General features: G+C 42.5%; 1 protein-coding gene across 1 annotated transcript in view; it reads right to left on the reverse strand.

The window, feature by feature from the left end:
- Positions 1-2,964: 2,964 nt before the first annotated feature.
- Positions 2,965-17,975, reverse strand: part of Scg3 (secretogranin III) — a 40,093-nt gene continuing 25,082 nt past the window's right edge. The window contains exons 11-12 of the mRNA XM_048423938.3: positions 11,224-11,304; positions 2,965-3,532 (exon numbers count right to left, since the gene is read on the reverse strand). Coding sequence (XP_048279895.3) covers positions 3,414-3,532; positions 11,224-11,304 — 200 coding nt within the window. The 3' untranslated portion in view covers positions 2,965-3,413. The remainder of the gene's footprint in view (positions 3,533-11,223; positions 11,305-17,975) is intronic.

Raw genomic sequence — 17,975 nt, forward strand, 5'->3', positions numbered from 1 at the left:
CATTAGGTATCTTCCTCTCTCCATTTTACTTACTGACTCAGGTTTTCTCTCTGAACCTGGAACTCCGCAGTTCCAGCTTAGTCTCGCTGTCCGGTTTGCCCCAGGTATTGCTGTCTCTGCAGCACGATTGCTGGGATTACAGGTGGACAGCTTACCTGCTCGGCTTTCATGTGGGTTTTGGGGATCTGAACCCTTGGTCCTCATACTTGCTTGGCAAGAGATTTATCCACTGAGACACTCTTCATCCCCATGTCCTTTACATGTGTGCAAGAGATCTGAACTCAATTCCTCATGCTTACACATGAGCCCAGCTCCCCAGGCTTGGAAATTGGGGTATTCTCTTGATCGTACTTTTTTTATGGTTACTACTTGAGTTGTGGAGGTTTTTCTTTCTTTTTTTAAACTTTCTTTATATTTTATGTAGATGAGTACTCTATATGTATACCTGCACACCAGGTTGTGAGCCACCATGTGGTTGCTGGGAATTGAACTCAGGACCTCTGGAAGAGTATCCAGTGCCATCTCTCCAACCCATGTTGTAGAGGTTTAAATGGATAAAACAAAAAAGGAAAACAAGAGGCCCAAGCAAGCTACTGTGGTTATAGGAATAATAAAAAGTAGGATCAACAAAGAAGTATTTAATTTGGCAAAGATTGATGATATCACAGAAGCTCAAATTTGAAATTATGACCATAGGCTGAAATATATCTCAATATTTTTTTCTCAATGTTTTATGTTTTCCTGTCAGCAATTTCTAGCTAAAATATCTCTTCAAACTTTCTGTAATCTTGTAGTCGCAGTTTAACTGTACTAGAGGGATTTTTTTTTTGTTAGTTTGTTCTGACGGGATCCTGTTATCTACCCCAGGCTGACTTACTATTAGCCCTGCCTGGCTTCAAATGCACAGCAGTCCTGCTTATGCCTCCTAAGGTTTGCCATGCCAGGTTAGGCTACCTGAACCGGAAGTCAAGGTATCCCAGGCAACCTTTAATTCCCAATCCTCCTGCTTCACCTTCTCAGAGTGGGACTGCAAGCTGATCTTTGCATTTTGTTTTTCTTCTGTGACAGAGTCTTGCTGTGTAGCTCAGTTTTGCCTCAAACTTGAGTCCCTCCTGCTTCTGCCTCATGGATAGAGCACTGAAGCACCTTGTCATGGAGTCACTGTAGACAGGACCTAGACTCTCGGACCTTGCTTCTGCCCCAGAGTCATCATCAGTTAACCTCATGAACTTGAGCTTACCCAGTGGCCTTGGTCCCTTTGTGAACGAATCTTCGTGTTTATAAAAATAGGATCAAGTGTGTCCCTTCTGTCCTGGTTACCAAGAGGCACTAATGGAGACCACAATAAAATAAAGAAACAAACTTATTGCTTTAAAAAAAAAAACACTGCATAGACAGTTAGGTACACTTTAGAAAGGTGAGAAGAAGATGATCCAGCCTGAGCCGTTTTCTGTCTGAGGTAGAAACTGACGTGCAGCACAGCTAACGCAGAGTCAGTCAGCACAGATGATTCATGAAACAGTTGAGTCAAGGTGCTTTGGGAAATGCAGTTTGGGCTAAGGCAGTTCGAACTCTGTCTCCTCATTCACCTGCGACTGGGTACTGGCTTCTCTAGAACATGAGGAGAGATTAGTTTGTGTTCCTGGCAGGCTTTGTGTTTTGTTTGCCTCTGTGGCTCTCCAGGAAGAACTATCTTCTATGTGTGAAAACCCACTGTCACTGTGTGTATGGGCGTGGCTTCAGAACAGCAGGGTAGGCACCAGCAAGTCGCCGGAAGCAAGGACAGCCAATCCACAAAGCTTGTTATGTTTATGGTTTCAGGTAAGCATATATAACTATGTGTGCAATTATTTTACACTGAGTAACGTACTCCAATGCCACCTTTGATTTGGGAGCATCAGCGTCCAGGGAGGACCACTGGCATTCAGGGAGGACTATTGGGTTGTATGGTTGTTTCCAGTCTCGTGCTTGTGGTGGCAAACGAACAAGTGGCAGTAACCTAAAATTCATAACCTTTTTCTTCTGGTGATATTTACCTCTTTTTCTGTCACGCTGACTGATCCTTTGCTCTCTGGTGAGATAACATGGCTTGCATCAAATCCAGTTTAGGTGACTGAAATGGAGCATAAATATTGACTTTGCTTTTGAACAGTGTTTGACCTCATTGGGCTTCTTGACTATATAAATCTTTATCTCTGTTGAGTGAGCGATAAGTGTCTGAAACCTCAATAAAGTAAAAAAAAAAAAAAAGGGAAATATTAAGTAGGGAGTAAATTGTTGATTAAATTCAATTTTGTGTTTGTATGTGCATGTCATTTATGTGTTTATGTGTGTGACTGTATGCATATATGTGTTCATAAAGGTTTGCATTTATGTGTGTGTGTGTGTGTGTGTGTGTGTGTGTGTTTGTGTGTGTGGTGCTGAGAACTAAACCCAGGCCTTTATGCAAGCATTCTGTCACTGCTATATTCCCATCGCTCTACTCAGTGACTCTTGTACCCATTTTAACCTCCCTTTTGTGTCATTGGGTCTAACACAGAGTTGATTAAAAAGGACAGTCCATAAAGCAGCTGTTTTTGTTGTTTGTGTGTATGGGGAACACAGAAGGGACTGGAAGGAGAGTAGCTGGGAGGGATGTTCTCCATCTGTGGGTCTTGACCTCTTTGGGGGGGGTCAAACAACCCTTTCACAGGGCTCACCTAAGACCAGTAGGAGAACAGATATTTACATTACGACTCACGACAGTAGCAAGATCGTAGCTATGTAGTAGTAACGAAAATAATTTTGTGGTTGGAGGTCACCACAACATGAGTAACTGTGTTAAAGGTCACAGCACCAGGAGGACTGAGAACCACTGGGCTAGAGAGAGGAAAGGGAGGGAGGAAAAATGATATACTTCTATTTCAATTAAAACCTTTTTTTTTTCTTTAAAGAAGAAGCTGCTGCTTCTCAGCGCATCAAGGCTATGAAGAAATGTGGGTTTATTCCAATGCCCAACAGAGAACTCCTAGCGGAAGCATCGTGTAACAAAACCCGACAAAGGGCTCAGGTGTCCAGCATGCCTTGAAACAGGACTTCTCAGGTCTTCAGGGAGCATAAGACAGTGGGAAGAAGGTTCAGACTTAGTTCAACCCTTTCGAGGCTTTTCCAGAGCAGCACATCTCTGACTATAAAATGTAAATCCAAGAGCAAATACGGACTCTATATACAAAAACCTCAGCTTACGTACGCATTACTTTTCATAAGATATTTATGGCAAGAGATCTCTATTTTACCCATTTCTAAGGGATTAACTACTGTAAATTCAGCACATTCTAATACTCCTGGGAGGGTAAATCTTTAACTGCCAAATTAGTTTTTAAGCTATATTGTTTTTGCTGGAACAGTTGATAGACTCAGGTTGCCTGCCATTTTCACAGGCTGCTGTAGATTCGCTTGATGGCATTGGCTTCTTCCTTATCGAGGATGCCTTTCTCCACGTAAGCATCAGCTTGGTGGTTGATAAAGTCCCTCATCTTTGAAAGGTCATAATCTAGAAAATTAATAATAAAAGTATTGTGAGAAAAGATCAGAAAAAAAACCCATCACAGTGTTTATTGTTAAGAGACATTTGTGTATTAAGTGAATTTCCAGCCTTGACCTTCACAATGAAAGACATGACATTCTGGGTTTGGACTATACTGTGCTGTTTAAAGTGTTTTTGAGTACTATATTATCTCTTTACTACAACCCAGGGGAATATACCATCACCAACAAGGAAACAAATTCATAGATCAGGGCTGATGTGGAATTCCCCTCTGTATGCTATAAATATGTTTATTACCATTGGTTAATAAAGAAGATGCTTTGGCCTATGGCAGGGTAGAATATAACCAAGTGGGAAATCTGAACAGAGATATATAGAGAGAATAGGCAGAGTAAGGGAGATGCCATGTAGCTGCCGAAGGAGATGGACATGGAAACCTTACCGGTAAACCACAACCTTGTGACAATACACAGATTAATAGAAACAGGTTAATTTAAGATGTAAGAGTTAATTAATAAGAATCCTGAGCTAATAGGCCAAACAGTGTTGTAATAAATATAGTTTCTGTGTGATTATTTGAGTCTGGGCGGCCTGGAAACCGACGTGCAGTCTCCATTTACACAAGGTTTAGCAAATTTTAATGTGTATGTGGTGCCTGAGACTCTTGGAGATGGCAGATTTATACTCAGGTCTGGGGTGAGGACTCAGACTTTGAATTTTAAACAAACTCCCAGAAGGTGCTGCTGCCGAATCAGGAATGGTCCCAAACCTCCTGCTTTCACAAGTATAGCAAAATTATGATTAAAGGCAGCTCTTCCAACCTCCAGAGCCTATGATTTCAGCTTAAGAGATTTTCTTGTTGTTTGTTTATTTTGCTTTGTTTTTTCAAATTAAGAATTTCTGTGATTATTTCATGGCTGTTTGAATTGTGTACATGGAGCAAAAAGGCAAACCTTCCCTGTTTCCTATGTCTATCCTTAAAAATTCAGGCAAACCATCAAGCCATGCACCCAAAATAAAGAGGTCCCCAAGGAAGACCATGACATCTTTCTAAAGACCCCCACACCCTTCCCCGTCTCCTTTGTTTTTCAAGTATTAATTTTTGTTTCTTTGTTTGAAATGAGGTTTTACTCTGTAGTTCAGACTGGTTTAGAACTCACTATGAAGACCAGAGATTTGAACTTGAGGCAATTCTCCTGACTCGGCCTTAGAATTACACAGCTGTGACACCATGCCCAGTTTGCAATTTATGTTTTGAAAAGCACATCTCTCCCCTCCCTTAGGACTTTATATAACCCTGTACCTGGAAGGTGGAGGCAGGAGGATCAGAAGCTCAAGGTCACCGTCTGCTTTCTAATCTAGCAAGTTCAAGGCCAGCCTTGGCTACTCGAGACCCTGTTTTGAAAGCAAAACCCAAGAGGTTTTGTGGTCTGAATGATAAATGTCCACCAGAAATTCGGTCAACACTTGATTCCCAGTTGGTGGCACTTAGATTATCAAACTCTTAGGAGATGTAACCTTGATAGAGGGAGAACGTCACTGAGTGTAGGCTTTGAGGGTTTGTAGCCTACTTGTGCCTCTTATTCATTGTCTTTTTTCTGTGACTTGATAAAGTGTGATTAGCCAGCCCCCTGCTTTAACTGTCTGCTGCCGTGCACCTCGCCATTGTGGACCCTTCCTCTGCAGCCGTCAGCCCAAATCAACTCCTTCTTCTATTAGCTGCATTTGGTCCTGGCATTTTACCATGGCAACAGAAAGTAAACAATATGAAGTCATAAGAGATTTTTGGCATCATCCTCATGACCACTCCACATAGATTTTCCTTCCCTGGGTTTTAGAATGAGATTCAGGTCACCCAGCCCCGCGACAAACAGGGAAACCACAGAGGCTAGAGGTCAGAATTCACGGTAAGTTGTCCTGTTTGCGCAGCCACTGTCATGGCATGACCCTAGCACCTAGACCTCCATCGGCATCGAGAGCCACCCTATGCACACCAAGCAGTACTCACAGGGAAGTAGGGAGGCTGAGCTTACTATTTGCCACATGGTGTCCTTACCTCTTAGAGTTTCAACACCCTCACTGTGAAGTTTTTTTACACCCCTTCCCTCTTCAAACACGGGGTTCGAGGCTTCACTGGGTGGGTTGCCCTGGAATGGGACTGGATGGGAACAGCACCGTGCTGGCTGTGACCAGAAGTCAGACGCAAATGTGAACCAGAAGTACTTCTGTAAACACTCCCAGTGGGTATGTCTGCAGTTTGCACCTGCTCTCTGGTGCAATTTGGTCCATGATGAATTTCTTCGATACTAAGTGGAACATTTTAAATTTTGAGTTTCTGAAGTCCTTGATGAAATTGGTGATACCGAAAATGATGTGTTTTAAAACAATGACAGAGTTGATGACATATTGTTTGTGTAAATTGTTTTGTATGCGTCCATAGGTATATTCATGTTTGCGTGTGGGAACACCTGTGTGAGTGTGCCTGCATTTATACATGTGGAGGCTAGAGATTGATGTTGGCTAGCCTCTTTCGTTCTGTCTGTCTGTCTTTCAAATGAGCACTTCCTTTGGCCCATTCCTTTATTTTATTCACTTATGTATCTATTTTGTGGTGCTAGTGATTAAACCTAGGGCCTCCTATAGGCCAGGAAGCTAGCACTAGGCTATATCCCCAGATCTTTGGTTGTTGCTGTTGTTTGTTTTGAGACAGGGTCACACAGGACTGGTAGGCAGCGTTGGTCTTAAACTCACTCTGTAACCTAATCTGGCCTTGAACTCATGGTGATCCTCCTGCCTCAGGCAGGTTGTGACCTCTCATGCTGGGCACACTGCATCACATGATTGCATCAAGAGGTCATACGGAGTGACTGATCTCCACTAGGTTAGTGTTGGTTTCATCTATGATGTTGTACAATGGCAAAATCCCCTCAAAGCACATTTCCATACTCAGAGTGGCACGTGAATACCTGGAGGAACTCCTGTGATCTAAGTGATTCCAAAGCTTTAGTCTCATCGCCCTGCAGCTGCCCTGGCCGAGCCCCTGGAATCACTCTGGACCACTCACTCTCCTCACAGCCCATGACCTTCTCTTCTCCCTTCATTTCCTCGGCTTGCTTATGCTTCTGCCCCATCGTTTCTTGCCTCGTATTTCTGCTCCAGATCCGGGCCTCCTCTTTCTCTCCAGGGCCTCATTTTCAATCTGTAACCACACGACTGCTGGATGCTTTTCTTTTAAAGCCACATTAGCTTCTAATTTACACTCCTGTGACTTAAACTATCCCCCACTGTGGAGTGTTCAAAGCCCCTTCCTGGCCTGGTTGCCATCACTCCCTACACCTGACTGCTGCCCCTCCCCCACAGACACGCAGGATCCTGGGGAAATACAGCTCCAGTTCCGGGAACACAATAGTCTCCTAGCCCACTTATTAATTGTACCTATCGCCTATCCTCAGAAGATTCTTCCTCCCTGCAGCCCTTTCCCCAACTGTCTGTGTTGCCAAGATGACCCGACCTATCCTCTCAGCTCTTCCGTGCTCCTGTGCCTAAGGAGGACAATACTGAGTAGGTCCAAGGTCCAACCAGGGCCCCATGATATGGTAAACTACCTGTGTGTGTGTGTGTGTGTGTGTGTGTGTGTGTGTGTGTGTGTGTGTGTGGTTGCTGCATCTTCTTGTCCTTTGTATATCTGGAATATTGAACAGGTTCTGGTTCTTAAATTTGCTTTATGTAAGTGAGGGAGGGACTGTCTTTGAGACCATAGAATATACCCACTGTGGGTTCAGAAAATACCCATTTAAAATACTCTAAGAGCCAAGGCAGGAGGGCTGCTGTGATTCTGACCACAGTCTGGTATATAAAGTGAGACCCTATCTCAACACAAATGGAAACAAATAATGATAATAATAAACTAAACCCTGAAGAGATCTGGGGTAAGACAGGATAGGCAAAATGTCAAAATCTGATCCCTATTCAAGATGGGTGATGAAGACATGGATATTTTATATTGTTCACTGTGTCTTCACTTGACATTTTCATAATAAAATAACAAGAAAATGCTTTGAAAAACTGATTTGAAAAAGAAAGAAATGAGGTTTCGTATCTCAACACAATAAAAGAATATATATCAAACCTATAGCCAACCTTATACTAAATGGAGAAAACCTGAAAACATTTCTTCTACCACCTCTAATGAGATAGGGTGACCAGTCTACCCACCTTTATCCAACATAGTCTTTAAAGTCATAGTCAGAACAGTAAATCAGGATAAAGAAGAAAAACAACACAAATAGAAAATACAGAAGTGAAATTTTCTCTATTTCAGAAGACATGATCCTACATTGAAAAGACCTGAAAGACTTTGCCATCATCCTTAGATCTGATAAACAATTCAACAAAGGTGCAGGATACAAAATCAACATGTGGAACACAGAGGCATTTCTATAAACTAATAACAAACTTATTGAGAAGAAAAGTAGAAAAGGATCCTATTCATAACAGCTTCAAAAGACCATTGAGACAAAAAAAGTCACCAAATGAGACATGGCGACACATACCTTTAATCTCAGCACTGTGGAGGCAGAGCAAGCAGATCTCTTTAAATTCAAATGTAGCCTGGTCTACATGGGTTTTAGACCAGCCATGGACACTTTACTTAACCAAGGAGGTGAAAGAAATTAGAAGATGGGAAGATGTCCTATGGTCACGGAGGTGAAGAATTAATATTGTGAAAATGACTATATTACCACAAATGGTACACAGATTGAATGTAATCCCATTAGATTCCAAAGATATGCTTCACAGAACTAGAGAAAAATTTTAAACCTCACATGGAAACTCAAAAGACCCTGAATAACAAGCAGAAAGACCGATGCTGAAAGTGTAACACCCGACCTCAACTTATACTATGGAGCCATATCGACAAACACAGCATGGTATCAATACAAAAGGAGAGACGTAGACCAATGGAAAAGAATAGAGGACCAGATATAAATTCCACCTAGTTTTTTACAAAGACATTCAAAACATACATTGGGGAAGAGATAACATCTTCAACAAATAGTGCTGAAAAAACAGAATTTCCACAGAAGAATGAAATTACATGTACACCTCTAATCTTGCACAAAAAAATTAATTCAAAATGATCACAGTTCTCTCTTATTTTAAAACAATCTTTTACTATAACTATTTCATGTGTATGACTGTTTTGCCCGCATATGTTTGTGCAGAGGAAGTCTTTGGATCTCCCGGAATGGAGTTAGTGATAACTGGGGGGAGCTGGCATGAGGTTGCTGGGAATTGAACCTGGGTCCTCTGCCAGAGCAGCAAGTACTCTTAACTACTGAATCATCTCTCTAGCCCCAGATCAAAGATCTAAATATAAGACATAAAGCCCTGGAACTGCTAGAAGAAACCAGTGAGAGCCTTTCCAGATATCGGTGCATGCAGGGACTTCCTGAAAGGGTGGCAGTGCGCTCCAGGAAATCCCTCCAGGACATGACAGGTGGGGTCACATGGAATCAAAAACCTCTACCAAAACTTCTAGAGTGAAGAGACAGGACGGAGGAACTCTTTGTCAACTATTCGTCAGACAGGAAGTTAAGACCTAGACTATCTAAAGAGCTACAAAAGGCAAACAACAACAATCTAAACCATGGCAGCGTGAGGACCTGAGTTCACAGCTGCAGCACCAGTGGTGAACAGCTGGGTGTGGTGGTGTGGTGGAACACATCTGTAATCCAGTGCTGGGGAGGTGGAGATAGGCAGATTTCCTTCCTTCCTTCCTTCCTTCCTTCCTTCCTTCCTTCCTTCCTTCCTTCCTTCCTTCCTTCCTCCTTCCCTTCCTCCCTCCCTCCCTCCCTCCCTCCCTCCCTTTCCTCCCTCCCTTCCCTCTCTCCCTCACTTCCTCCCTCCCTCCCTCCCTCCCTCCCTCCCTCCCTCCCTCCTTCTCTCTCTCTCTCTCTCTCTCTCTCTCTCTCTCTCTCTTTCTTTCTTTCTTTCTTTCTTTCTTTCTTTCTGTTGGAGACAGGGTCTCACTATGTGGCTCTGGCTGACCAGGTTGGCCTCAAGCTCACAGAGATCTACCTACCTCTGTCACCTAAGTCCTGGATTAAAGGCGTGCACCACCATACCTGATTAAGATAGGCAGATTCTTGAAGTGCACTGGCCAGCCAATTTTGCCAATGGCTAGCTAGCTTCAGGTTATATCTCAGAAAAAAATATATCAAGGGCCGGGAAGGTGGCTCAGCAGGTAAAGGATCTTGCTGAGAGCTTGGCAACCTAGGTTTGATCCCCAGGACTACATGGTGGAAGGAGAGAATGACTGAACTGACTCTTGCAAGTTGTCCTCTGATCTCTAGGGACCTGCCATGGCATGCAGCACCCCTCCCCAAATGTAATAAAAATAGAGTAAAAAGCAATTTAGGAAGACAGGTGATGCAAACTCTGACCTCCCACATATACACATATGTCCATGTGTAACTGCACCAACACAAATTGAAATCATCCAATCAATAAATGGGTAAAACGGACTGAACAAGCCTTTTTTTTTTTTTTTTTTTTTTTTTTTTTTTTTTTTTTTTTTTTTTTTTTAGTGTCCTACTATTTAGCTCTGGCTATCCTGGAATTCACTGCTTAGACCAGGCTGGCTTCAAACTCACAGAGATCCAATCAGGTAGATGTTGAGGATGTCAGGGAAGCAGGTCTTTACGCACCACAATGGGAACATAAACTGCTATGCTACTTCAGAAACCAGTCTAGTGATTTCTAAAAAAGACTGCAAGTCAAGTCCTTTGAGTCTAAACCTGAGTGGTATAGATGAGTCATACGGTGGTCCTAAGTCCTGCCTCAGGGTTGTGTGCACATTCATGTTTGTTGCTGCCCCATTTAAGGCAGCTCAACAGTGTAGGAGTCTAGATGCTCACCAACAGGTGACGGGGTAAAGAAATGTGGCTCATATACACGATGACATTTTATTCAGTTGTAAAGAGAAATGAAATTACGAGAAATTCAGGAAAGTGAATAGAACTGAAAATAAGTATGTTAAGTGAAATAAACCAGGTCCAGAAAGATAAGCAGAATGTTCTTCTTTTAGATACAAATTCTTGATTTTAACTCTTATGTATGTCTCGCGCGCACGTGTGTGTGTGTGTGTGTAAGGGCATAGGACAGGAAAGGGCAAGAAGATGTCTTACGGGGGACAAGGATCATGAAATATATGGGACAAAAGAGTGGGAGTGGAGCTACTGAAGGAAGGAACCAATAGGAGAGGGCAAAAAGTTGGAGGAGGTAGGAAGAGGACACCAATAATAACAAAGTATTACGTAAATGCCATAATAAAATCCAAGACTTGGGCTTGGTGTAGTGTGGTATTACAGACTTTTAATCCTAGAACTAGGAAGTCAGAGGCAGGTGAAACTGAGTTTGAGGCCAGCCTGATCTACATAGAAAGTTTCAGTCTAGCCAAGGCTGCACAGTGCAACCTTGTCTCAAAAACAAAACAACAAGCAAACAAAACCATTCTTCTCTATGATAACTTAAAAACCAAAAGAGAAGTGGGGGGCATATCCCCTTTGACATCTGAGAGACTGAGTTTGAGAGGATACTTTAACTCAGTCAATTTGACTTCAAGGATTGTAGTATAAAAAGAACCCTGGGGGAATGGGTGAAGTTTGTGATGCACAACCACAGCAAGCCCCTACCTTCTTTGTTGCCTTTTTTGTTGTGTTTCTTCAACCACTCGATGTTTTTTCTAATGGCTTCCAAATAGGCTTCTGTTTTCCCTGGAAAAGGCAGGAGAGTCAGATTAAATATAAAACTTCACTGTGCCACTTCTTCAAGGCCACAACAATGTTCAAAACCATAAATACTGAACTTGTTGAACAATAAGTCTCTATTCAAGTGTGCATACATTTGCTCTTGTGTAGGGAGTTTTCAAAGACAACACTTGTGAATGAGATTCCAGACACAGACCATGTTGGGAGGTATCGAGAATGGTTAGTTATGCCACACACAAATTTAGTTTGATGTCTGTGTAGGCTTTTTTTAAAAAATATTTATTTAATTTTTAATTGTATGTATTTGTGTGTGTCTGTGGGTGGGTGTGTGCATGTGTGAATTCAGTTGTCCATAGAGACCAGAAGAAAGCATAAGATTCCCTGAGGCTGGATTAAAGGCACTTCTGAGCCATCTTACATGGGTGCTGGGAACTGAAGTCAGGTTTTCTGCAAGAACACTATCAACTCTTAGCTGCTGGGCCATCTCTCCAGCTTCCGCTTAGACATTTCGATTCCATTTCCCAGATCAATGTGTCCCCATGATTCTTAGATTGGGAAATTTCAGGTTAGGGATGGTTCTTGTGAGGAACAGTCTAAAGTCAAAGCATGAGTAGGAATGGCAGGTGTTTGCCACCTCTATCTGTTGAAGGTTCACAATCTCTGGCTGTAGTCTCTCTTGACACTCCAAGCCCAGTTTTGAGGGGGGTCTAAGTCAACACTCAGATGAAAAGGTTGGACCAGGCCTTTGGGTCTGTCAGAATGATGAACTTCTGAATCAACTCTATTAAAACTCCTTTAGATATACCGAATATAAAATTATATAGACAACTCTTGGTGGAGTTTCCCAGCATAACTGAGCACCGGCTCTGGGATAGCATTGGCATTGGTGTCTGGAAGTAGGTATTGTTACCTTAAGAATGAGGACTCTGAAGTTTGACTAAGGCCAAGAAATAATAGCATTGGTTGGCCTGTGTTGCGTGGTTTCTCATATGTGCACCATCTGAAAGACCAGATCCTACCATCAGACACAGACTGTGAGATAGCTCGGCCGACACTGAAGCTATCTATCATCTCTAACGAGATAAGTTCTCCATGTTCAAAGTGTAGCAAGACACCAGGTAGCTTTTGTTGCAAAAGAAAAGGTGGGCTGCATTCCCACCAGGATCCTGGCTCCCCGGCTAGTTTACACCTGAAATAATTAAACGGAAACTGTATTCATTTAAACATTGCCTGGCCCATTAGTTCTAGCCTCTTATTGGCTAACTCTCACATCTTGACTAACCCATATCTAATAATCTGTATGCCACCACAAGGTCGTGGCTGACCGGCATGAGTCTAGTCAGCATCTGTCTCGGGAAGGGGAATCATGGTGTCTGACTGACTTTCTTTCTCCCAGTATTCTGTTCTGTCTACTCTAACCACCTATGTTGGCCTATCAGACCAAGCAGTTTCTTTATTAATTAACCAATGAAAGCAACACATAGAAAGATGAACCCTCCTACACTAAGCTTCCCCCTCTCTCTTTCATCTAACAGTAGAGGCCTTGAGAGTCCAGAACCTCTGCAGAGCTGGCTGTCCAGCTGCTGTGTGGTAATGCCATCAATCAGCGGCCACCTTGAGCCCTGATGCCGCTAGTGACCGCAGAGCTCTGTCTGCTCTAACCGGGCCATGTGCTTACCATACACCACAGGTTATTCTTCCTGCTCCAAAATGCATTCCCATCCACCCTTTCCTCTCAACAACTCTTTGAGGCAGCCCTAACATCATTCATCATTGCTTATGTCACAGATGAAGAAGCTGAGGCACAGAGAGAGTAAAGCAATATCATACACACACACACACACACACACACACACACACACACACACACACACACACATATATTAGTTAGTTGTAGAGCCGGGACTGCACTTGGGGATTCTGATGACAGTCTATGTGCAGTGTATCACTGCCTTAAGACCTGCCAGGGTTATATTTCCACAGTTGCATTTAAGAGGACTCTCTGGACAGCTTTCTTCCTGGCCTGAATCCCACGTAGACTTTATTATTATGACTTCATGCTATCAGGTTCCCAATGAAGTGCTGAGAAACTTCTATGGAAAAGGGATAAATGGACAATAAAAGGGACTTGCCACAATTTTTGGCCCCTATTTGCTGTCTTCACCTATGCAAGAGCGGCTTTGGTTTCAATGGTTTGTTTCTAGGAATGTGAGGCTTGTTTTCATGAATGTCAGGTGAAGGGGTTGGTAAGACAGCTTCAAAAATCTGACGACCTGGGTTCGATACTGAGAACCAATGTGAAGTGGGAAGGAGAGAACTGGTGCTTGAAAACTGTCTGATCTCCACACACCCTACCTCATAAACAATAACACATGTAAAGGAATATGAGTCAGAACACGTACAAAAGAACGTCCCAAGTTAGTGTTAACTATTCAGTACAAGAAAGAGCGTTGGCGCTGTTTGTTACTTGTTGGAGAGTTGACCAGCAGGATTTGGTAAGTCTGCTTATTAATTTATTTGAACAAGTTCTCTCCATGATTCCTGATTGGTCTGGAACTTTCTACATAGACCAGGTTGGTCTCCAACTGGTGGCTATTCTCCTGCCTGTCTTCTGTGTATAGGGATTATGGTGTGAGCCACCATGCCTCCTTCTGGATTTAGTAATATAGTGATTTCTATTTCAAAATTATTTAGTTAGATTAGACATTTTGAACAAGGAAAGAAATCTTAGTGCAGTGTAGTCTACTTCAAACTTAATTCTTCTAATAAAGAGTTTAATTCAAGTTAGTTTTCCTCATATAATATATTCTAATAAATAGATAAAATTTATCATTAGAAAATTAGATAATTAGGGCTTCTGAAACTTTTGAGTATATCTTAGTATGTTCTGCCTTAAACAATTAACAATAATTTAAAGCATTTTTTGAAAATCTAATCTTTGATATTGTATTATAATGTGGAAATCTTATGTGAGAAAAACAAAATCAATACTTACTCACTATTTAAAAACTATATTAAAAATGCTGAATTAGGAAGGTTAAAATATTTTGAGTGCCTGAAAATGGCATGTAGTTCAGTTGAGGGTTTTTCTCTGTAGCTTTGGGGCCTGTCCTGCAACTAGCTCTTGTAGACCAGGCTAGCCCTGAACTCACAGAGATCCACCTGCCTCTGCCTCCCGAGTGCTAGAATTAAAGGTGCGTGCCACCGCCGCCTGGCTTTAATTTTTTATTTTATATGTATGGTAGTATTTTCTGCATGTATGTAAATGCACTGTGGGCCTGGTGCCCATGGAGGCCAGAAGAGGACACGGGATTCAATGGAACTGGAGTTACAGGATGGCTATGAACATGCCAGCTGCTGGGAATGGAACCCGGGTATTTGGGAAGAGCAGCTAGTGCTCTTAACCGCTGAGCCCCCGGGCCTCCTTTATTCACCTATGATAACAGAGAGCTCTCAACTGATAGAAAATAACATGACAGATCAGTACTTCAGCCTCCTGTTCTTCAGGCATGTTCACACAGCCTCATCTGTGCTTCTAAGTCTTTGTTGCCCACTGACGAACCCTGAAAATTGACACATATCTAGGGGTAAGGAATCAAATATTAGCCTCTTAATATATAACCCTGAGGTTATTCGAATGTGTGGCAAAGTCTGGCAGCCAATGTCACCAGATCTGAGTCCTCCACACATTTACTGGGACATGGGTAAAAGTGGGGATGAAGTCAGATGTCCTCTGCTCCTGGAGAGGAGCAGCTGGCTTTTATTTATATTTTCTCTTCCCTGAGCTGCAAAGTAAATCTTTTATTTATGCAGTGTGCACTGAAAGCTCATGAGAGTCCACTTTGGAACACAGGGCTGGTTTTTTTTTTCCCCCAATTTATTTCAGCAGTCCTTGGAAAAAAATAGCTCATGGCTGAGGTAATATGGCATGAGCCTTAAAACACATGCTGAAGTAGATGGGAGGGAGCCAGAGTCAAGACGCAGGCCTGCTTCTCTGGCTGTTCTGGTCCTCAGTGCCATAAGAGAAATATCCCTTCATACACATGGCCCTGATGTACTATCCTGACCTCTTCCTGCCCTGCATAGAAATCCATATGGTTGAGCTACTGAGTACTGCAGACCCTAATGACATTAGAGCTTTAAGAACATTTACAACACAAATAACAACAGAAGACCCCACTCCCCCTGCTCCCCTCAATGGGCCAACAGATAAGCGCACTGGCTGCCAAGCCGAATGACCTGGGTTCAATCCCCCGATCCACGTGGTGGAAGGAGAGAGCTGACTCCTGAAAACTGGGCTTTCACCTCTGTGTGCCTGCTATGGTGTGTGCGCACCATAAAGAAATTAATGACAAAAACACAAGTATTTATAAAGACTTGTTTTCTGTAATGCTTAAAACGCTGTCACTATTAGAGGACTACAGTTTTGAATTGCACATCTCAAAGCATCTGGCACAAACACCAGGAAGGGTCATAAAGCCACTCACTGAGAATGTAAACCAGTTGGTTGAGTTCATGCCTAGGATGCACGAAGCCCAGGTTTGATCCCTAGCACCACGTATGTTTAAATGGTGATGCATTTCTGTAATCCCAGCACTCAGGAGATCATGGTCACCCTCAGTTACGTAGGGAGTCTGAGGCCAGCTAGGGTATGCGAGAGGTTATTTTGAGGAAAGAAGGAGGAGGAATAAAGACAGAAGAAGAAAAAAGAAGGGGGTAGGTAAGAAGGAGGAGAAATATAATTTCTTTACGGGGATAGTATTTTAAGTGGCCACAGGATGCCGTTATGAACACCAGAAGGCCCTGGATTAAGAGTCGGGGTCATGGGTTCAAGGCCCAGTTTTACTACTCTTTGGCCATGAGTGCTTACGTTAGTCAGTTCATTTCTTGTGTGTTGCTTTACTGGTTTGTTAATTAGGGGGTGGATTCTGGAGAGGCAACTTATGGTTTTACACAGGAGGAGACGCTTCCTTTGATGTCCTTCAGAAACGTAGGTTGAAGCAAGTCTTCTGGGTTTGCCTGAGCTCCCATTTCGCTTGCCAACTCACAGGAGACCAGACTCTAACGAGTCTAACAGAGCGACTGGGACCTGAATGAAGGCATGTAATTGTCTGTTGCTTAAGAAGGGATCCACATGAGCTGTCAGTTTATGAATTAAATAGCCTGACTTTTCTATAAAACAGGGGTGGGAATGGGAAGTCGTTCAAGTGAAAGTCACCTCAGAGGCCACCCTTTTCATCTTAGTTCCAGTATCCACTTAGAAACATGACAAATGGTGGCACTGGAACGAGCCTATGGTGCTACAATGCTTATCTCATCCCTTGGATGAGTTTTCAGAAGATGTTTTAAGGGGCTGGAGAGGTTTTTTCGGTAGTTAGGAGCACTGGCTGCTCCTCCAGAGGATTCAGGTTCTGTTGCTAGACCCCGGATGGTGATTCACAACCATCTGTAACTTCAGTTCCTGGTATTGGGTGCCTCTTCTGGCCTCTATGGACACACACACACACACACACACACACACACACACACACACACACACGTCCCATAAAGATGAATCAATTAATTAAAAAAGTATTTTCAGTGACTCACACATCAAGAGTGAGTAAGTAAACATCCAACTGGCAGAAGGAGCAGAGCTTAGATAATGGAATGTTTTAAACGACATTCCTTTGGTCTCTAGAGAAAAATTAACAAGTTTCTGGATATGGTTAGAATTAGATAGAAGTTTTCATTATTGACATACTCCTAAATTTAGAAATAGCTATTGAATCATACGAATAACTTTACCAATAAAAAATCATCATGTTAAAAAATATTCGTCTGTGTCAGGTGTGGTGATTCAAATCTGTATTCTCAGCACTGGGGAGGTAGAGACGAGAGGATCAGAAGTTTGAGATCAGCTTCAACTACATATTAAATCTAAGTTCAGTCTGGACTATCTGAAACCCTGTCTTAAAAAGTCAAGATAAATAAATACAAAATATGAGTTCCTTTTGAAAGCAATAGCTTAAATAGTATAAATTATATTCAAAAGGAAAATGAATTATTGTTCATTAATCAATAAATAAAATACTCTATTTCTGTGGTAAAAATTAAGTTTGATTTAACATTTTAATTTTTGTTTATGAATGTCTGTGTGAAGGTATGCCACGAGTGTGCTCATGCCTAAGGAGGTGAGAAGAAGACACTGCGTTCTCTGGTGCTGTAGTTATGGGTGGTGCTGAGCCACTGATGTGGGTGCTGGGAGTTAGACTCAGGTCCTCTGCAAGTGCAGCAATGCTCTTAACTACAGAGCCAGTTCTCCAGTCCCTAGACTGTGTTTTCATGAAACAGAATGCGTGTAGACACGCTTTGTAAAGTGAAGTGATATAAGCCTAGGCTTGGCATGGTTAAGAAATATTTACTGTGACTATATGGGACCATCACCTCATACTCCAAAACCAAAAGAGACACTGCAGACATTCTTGCCAGTGTGTCCTGCTTACAATTATTTCCTTAGATGCTTTTAACTGAGCCATTACCTTATTCTATGTTCCACTCTGCAGTGCCTCCAGCTTTCTCTCTGAGGAAAGCCTGTACTCTGCATACATGCTCACCATGCTCACCATTCGGTGGGATGTGTGTGCATGCGCATGGCTTTTGCTTGCCTATGTAGAGGGGTGAGAATATCTCTGCCA

Source organism: Myodes glareolus, chromosome 4, assembly GCF_982192425.1.
Source record: "Myodes glareolus chromosome 4, mMyoGla1.1, whole genome shotgun sequence".
Lineage (NCBI taxonomy): Eukaryota > Metazoa > Chordata > Mammalia > Rodentia > Cricetidae > Myodes > Myodes glareolus.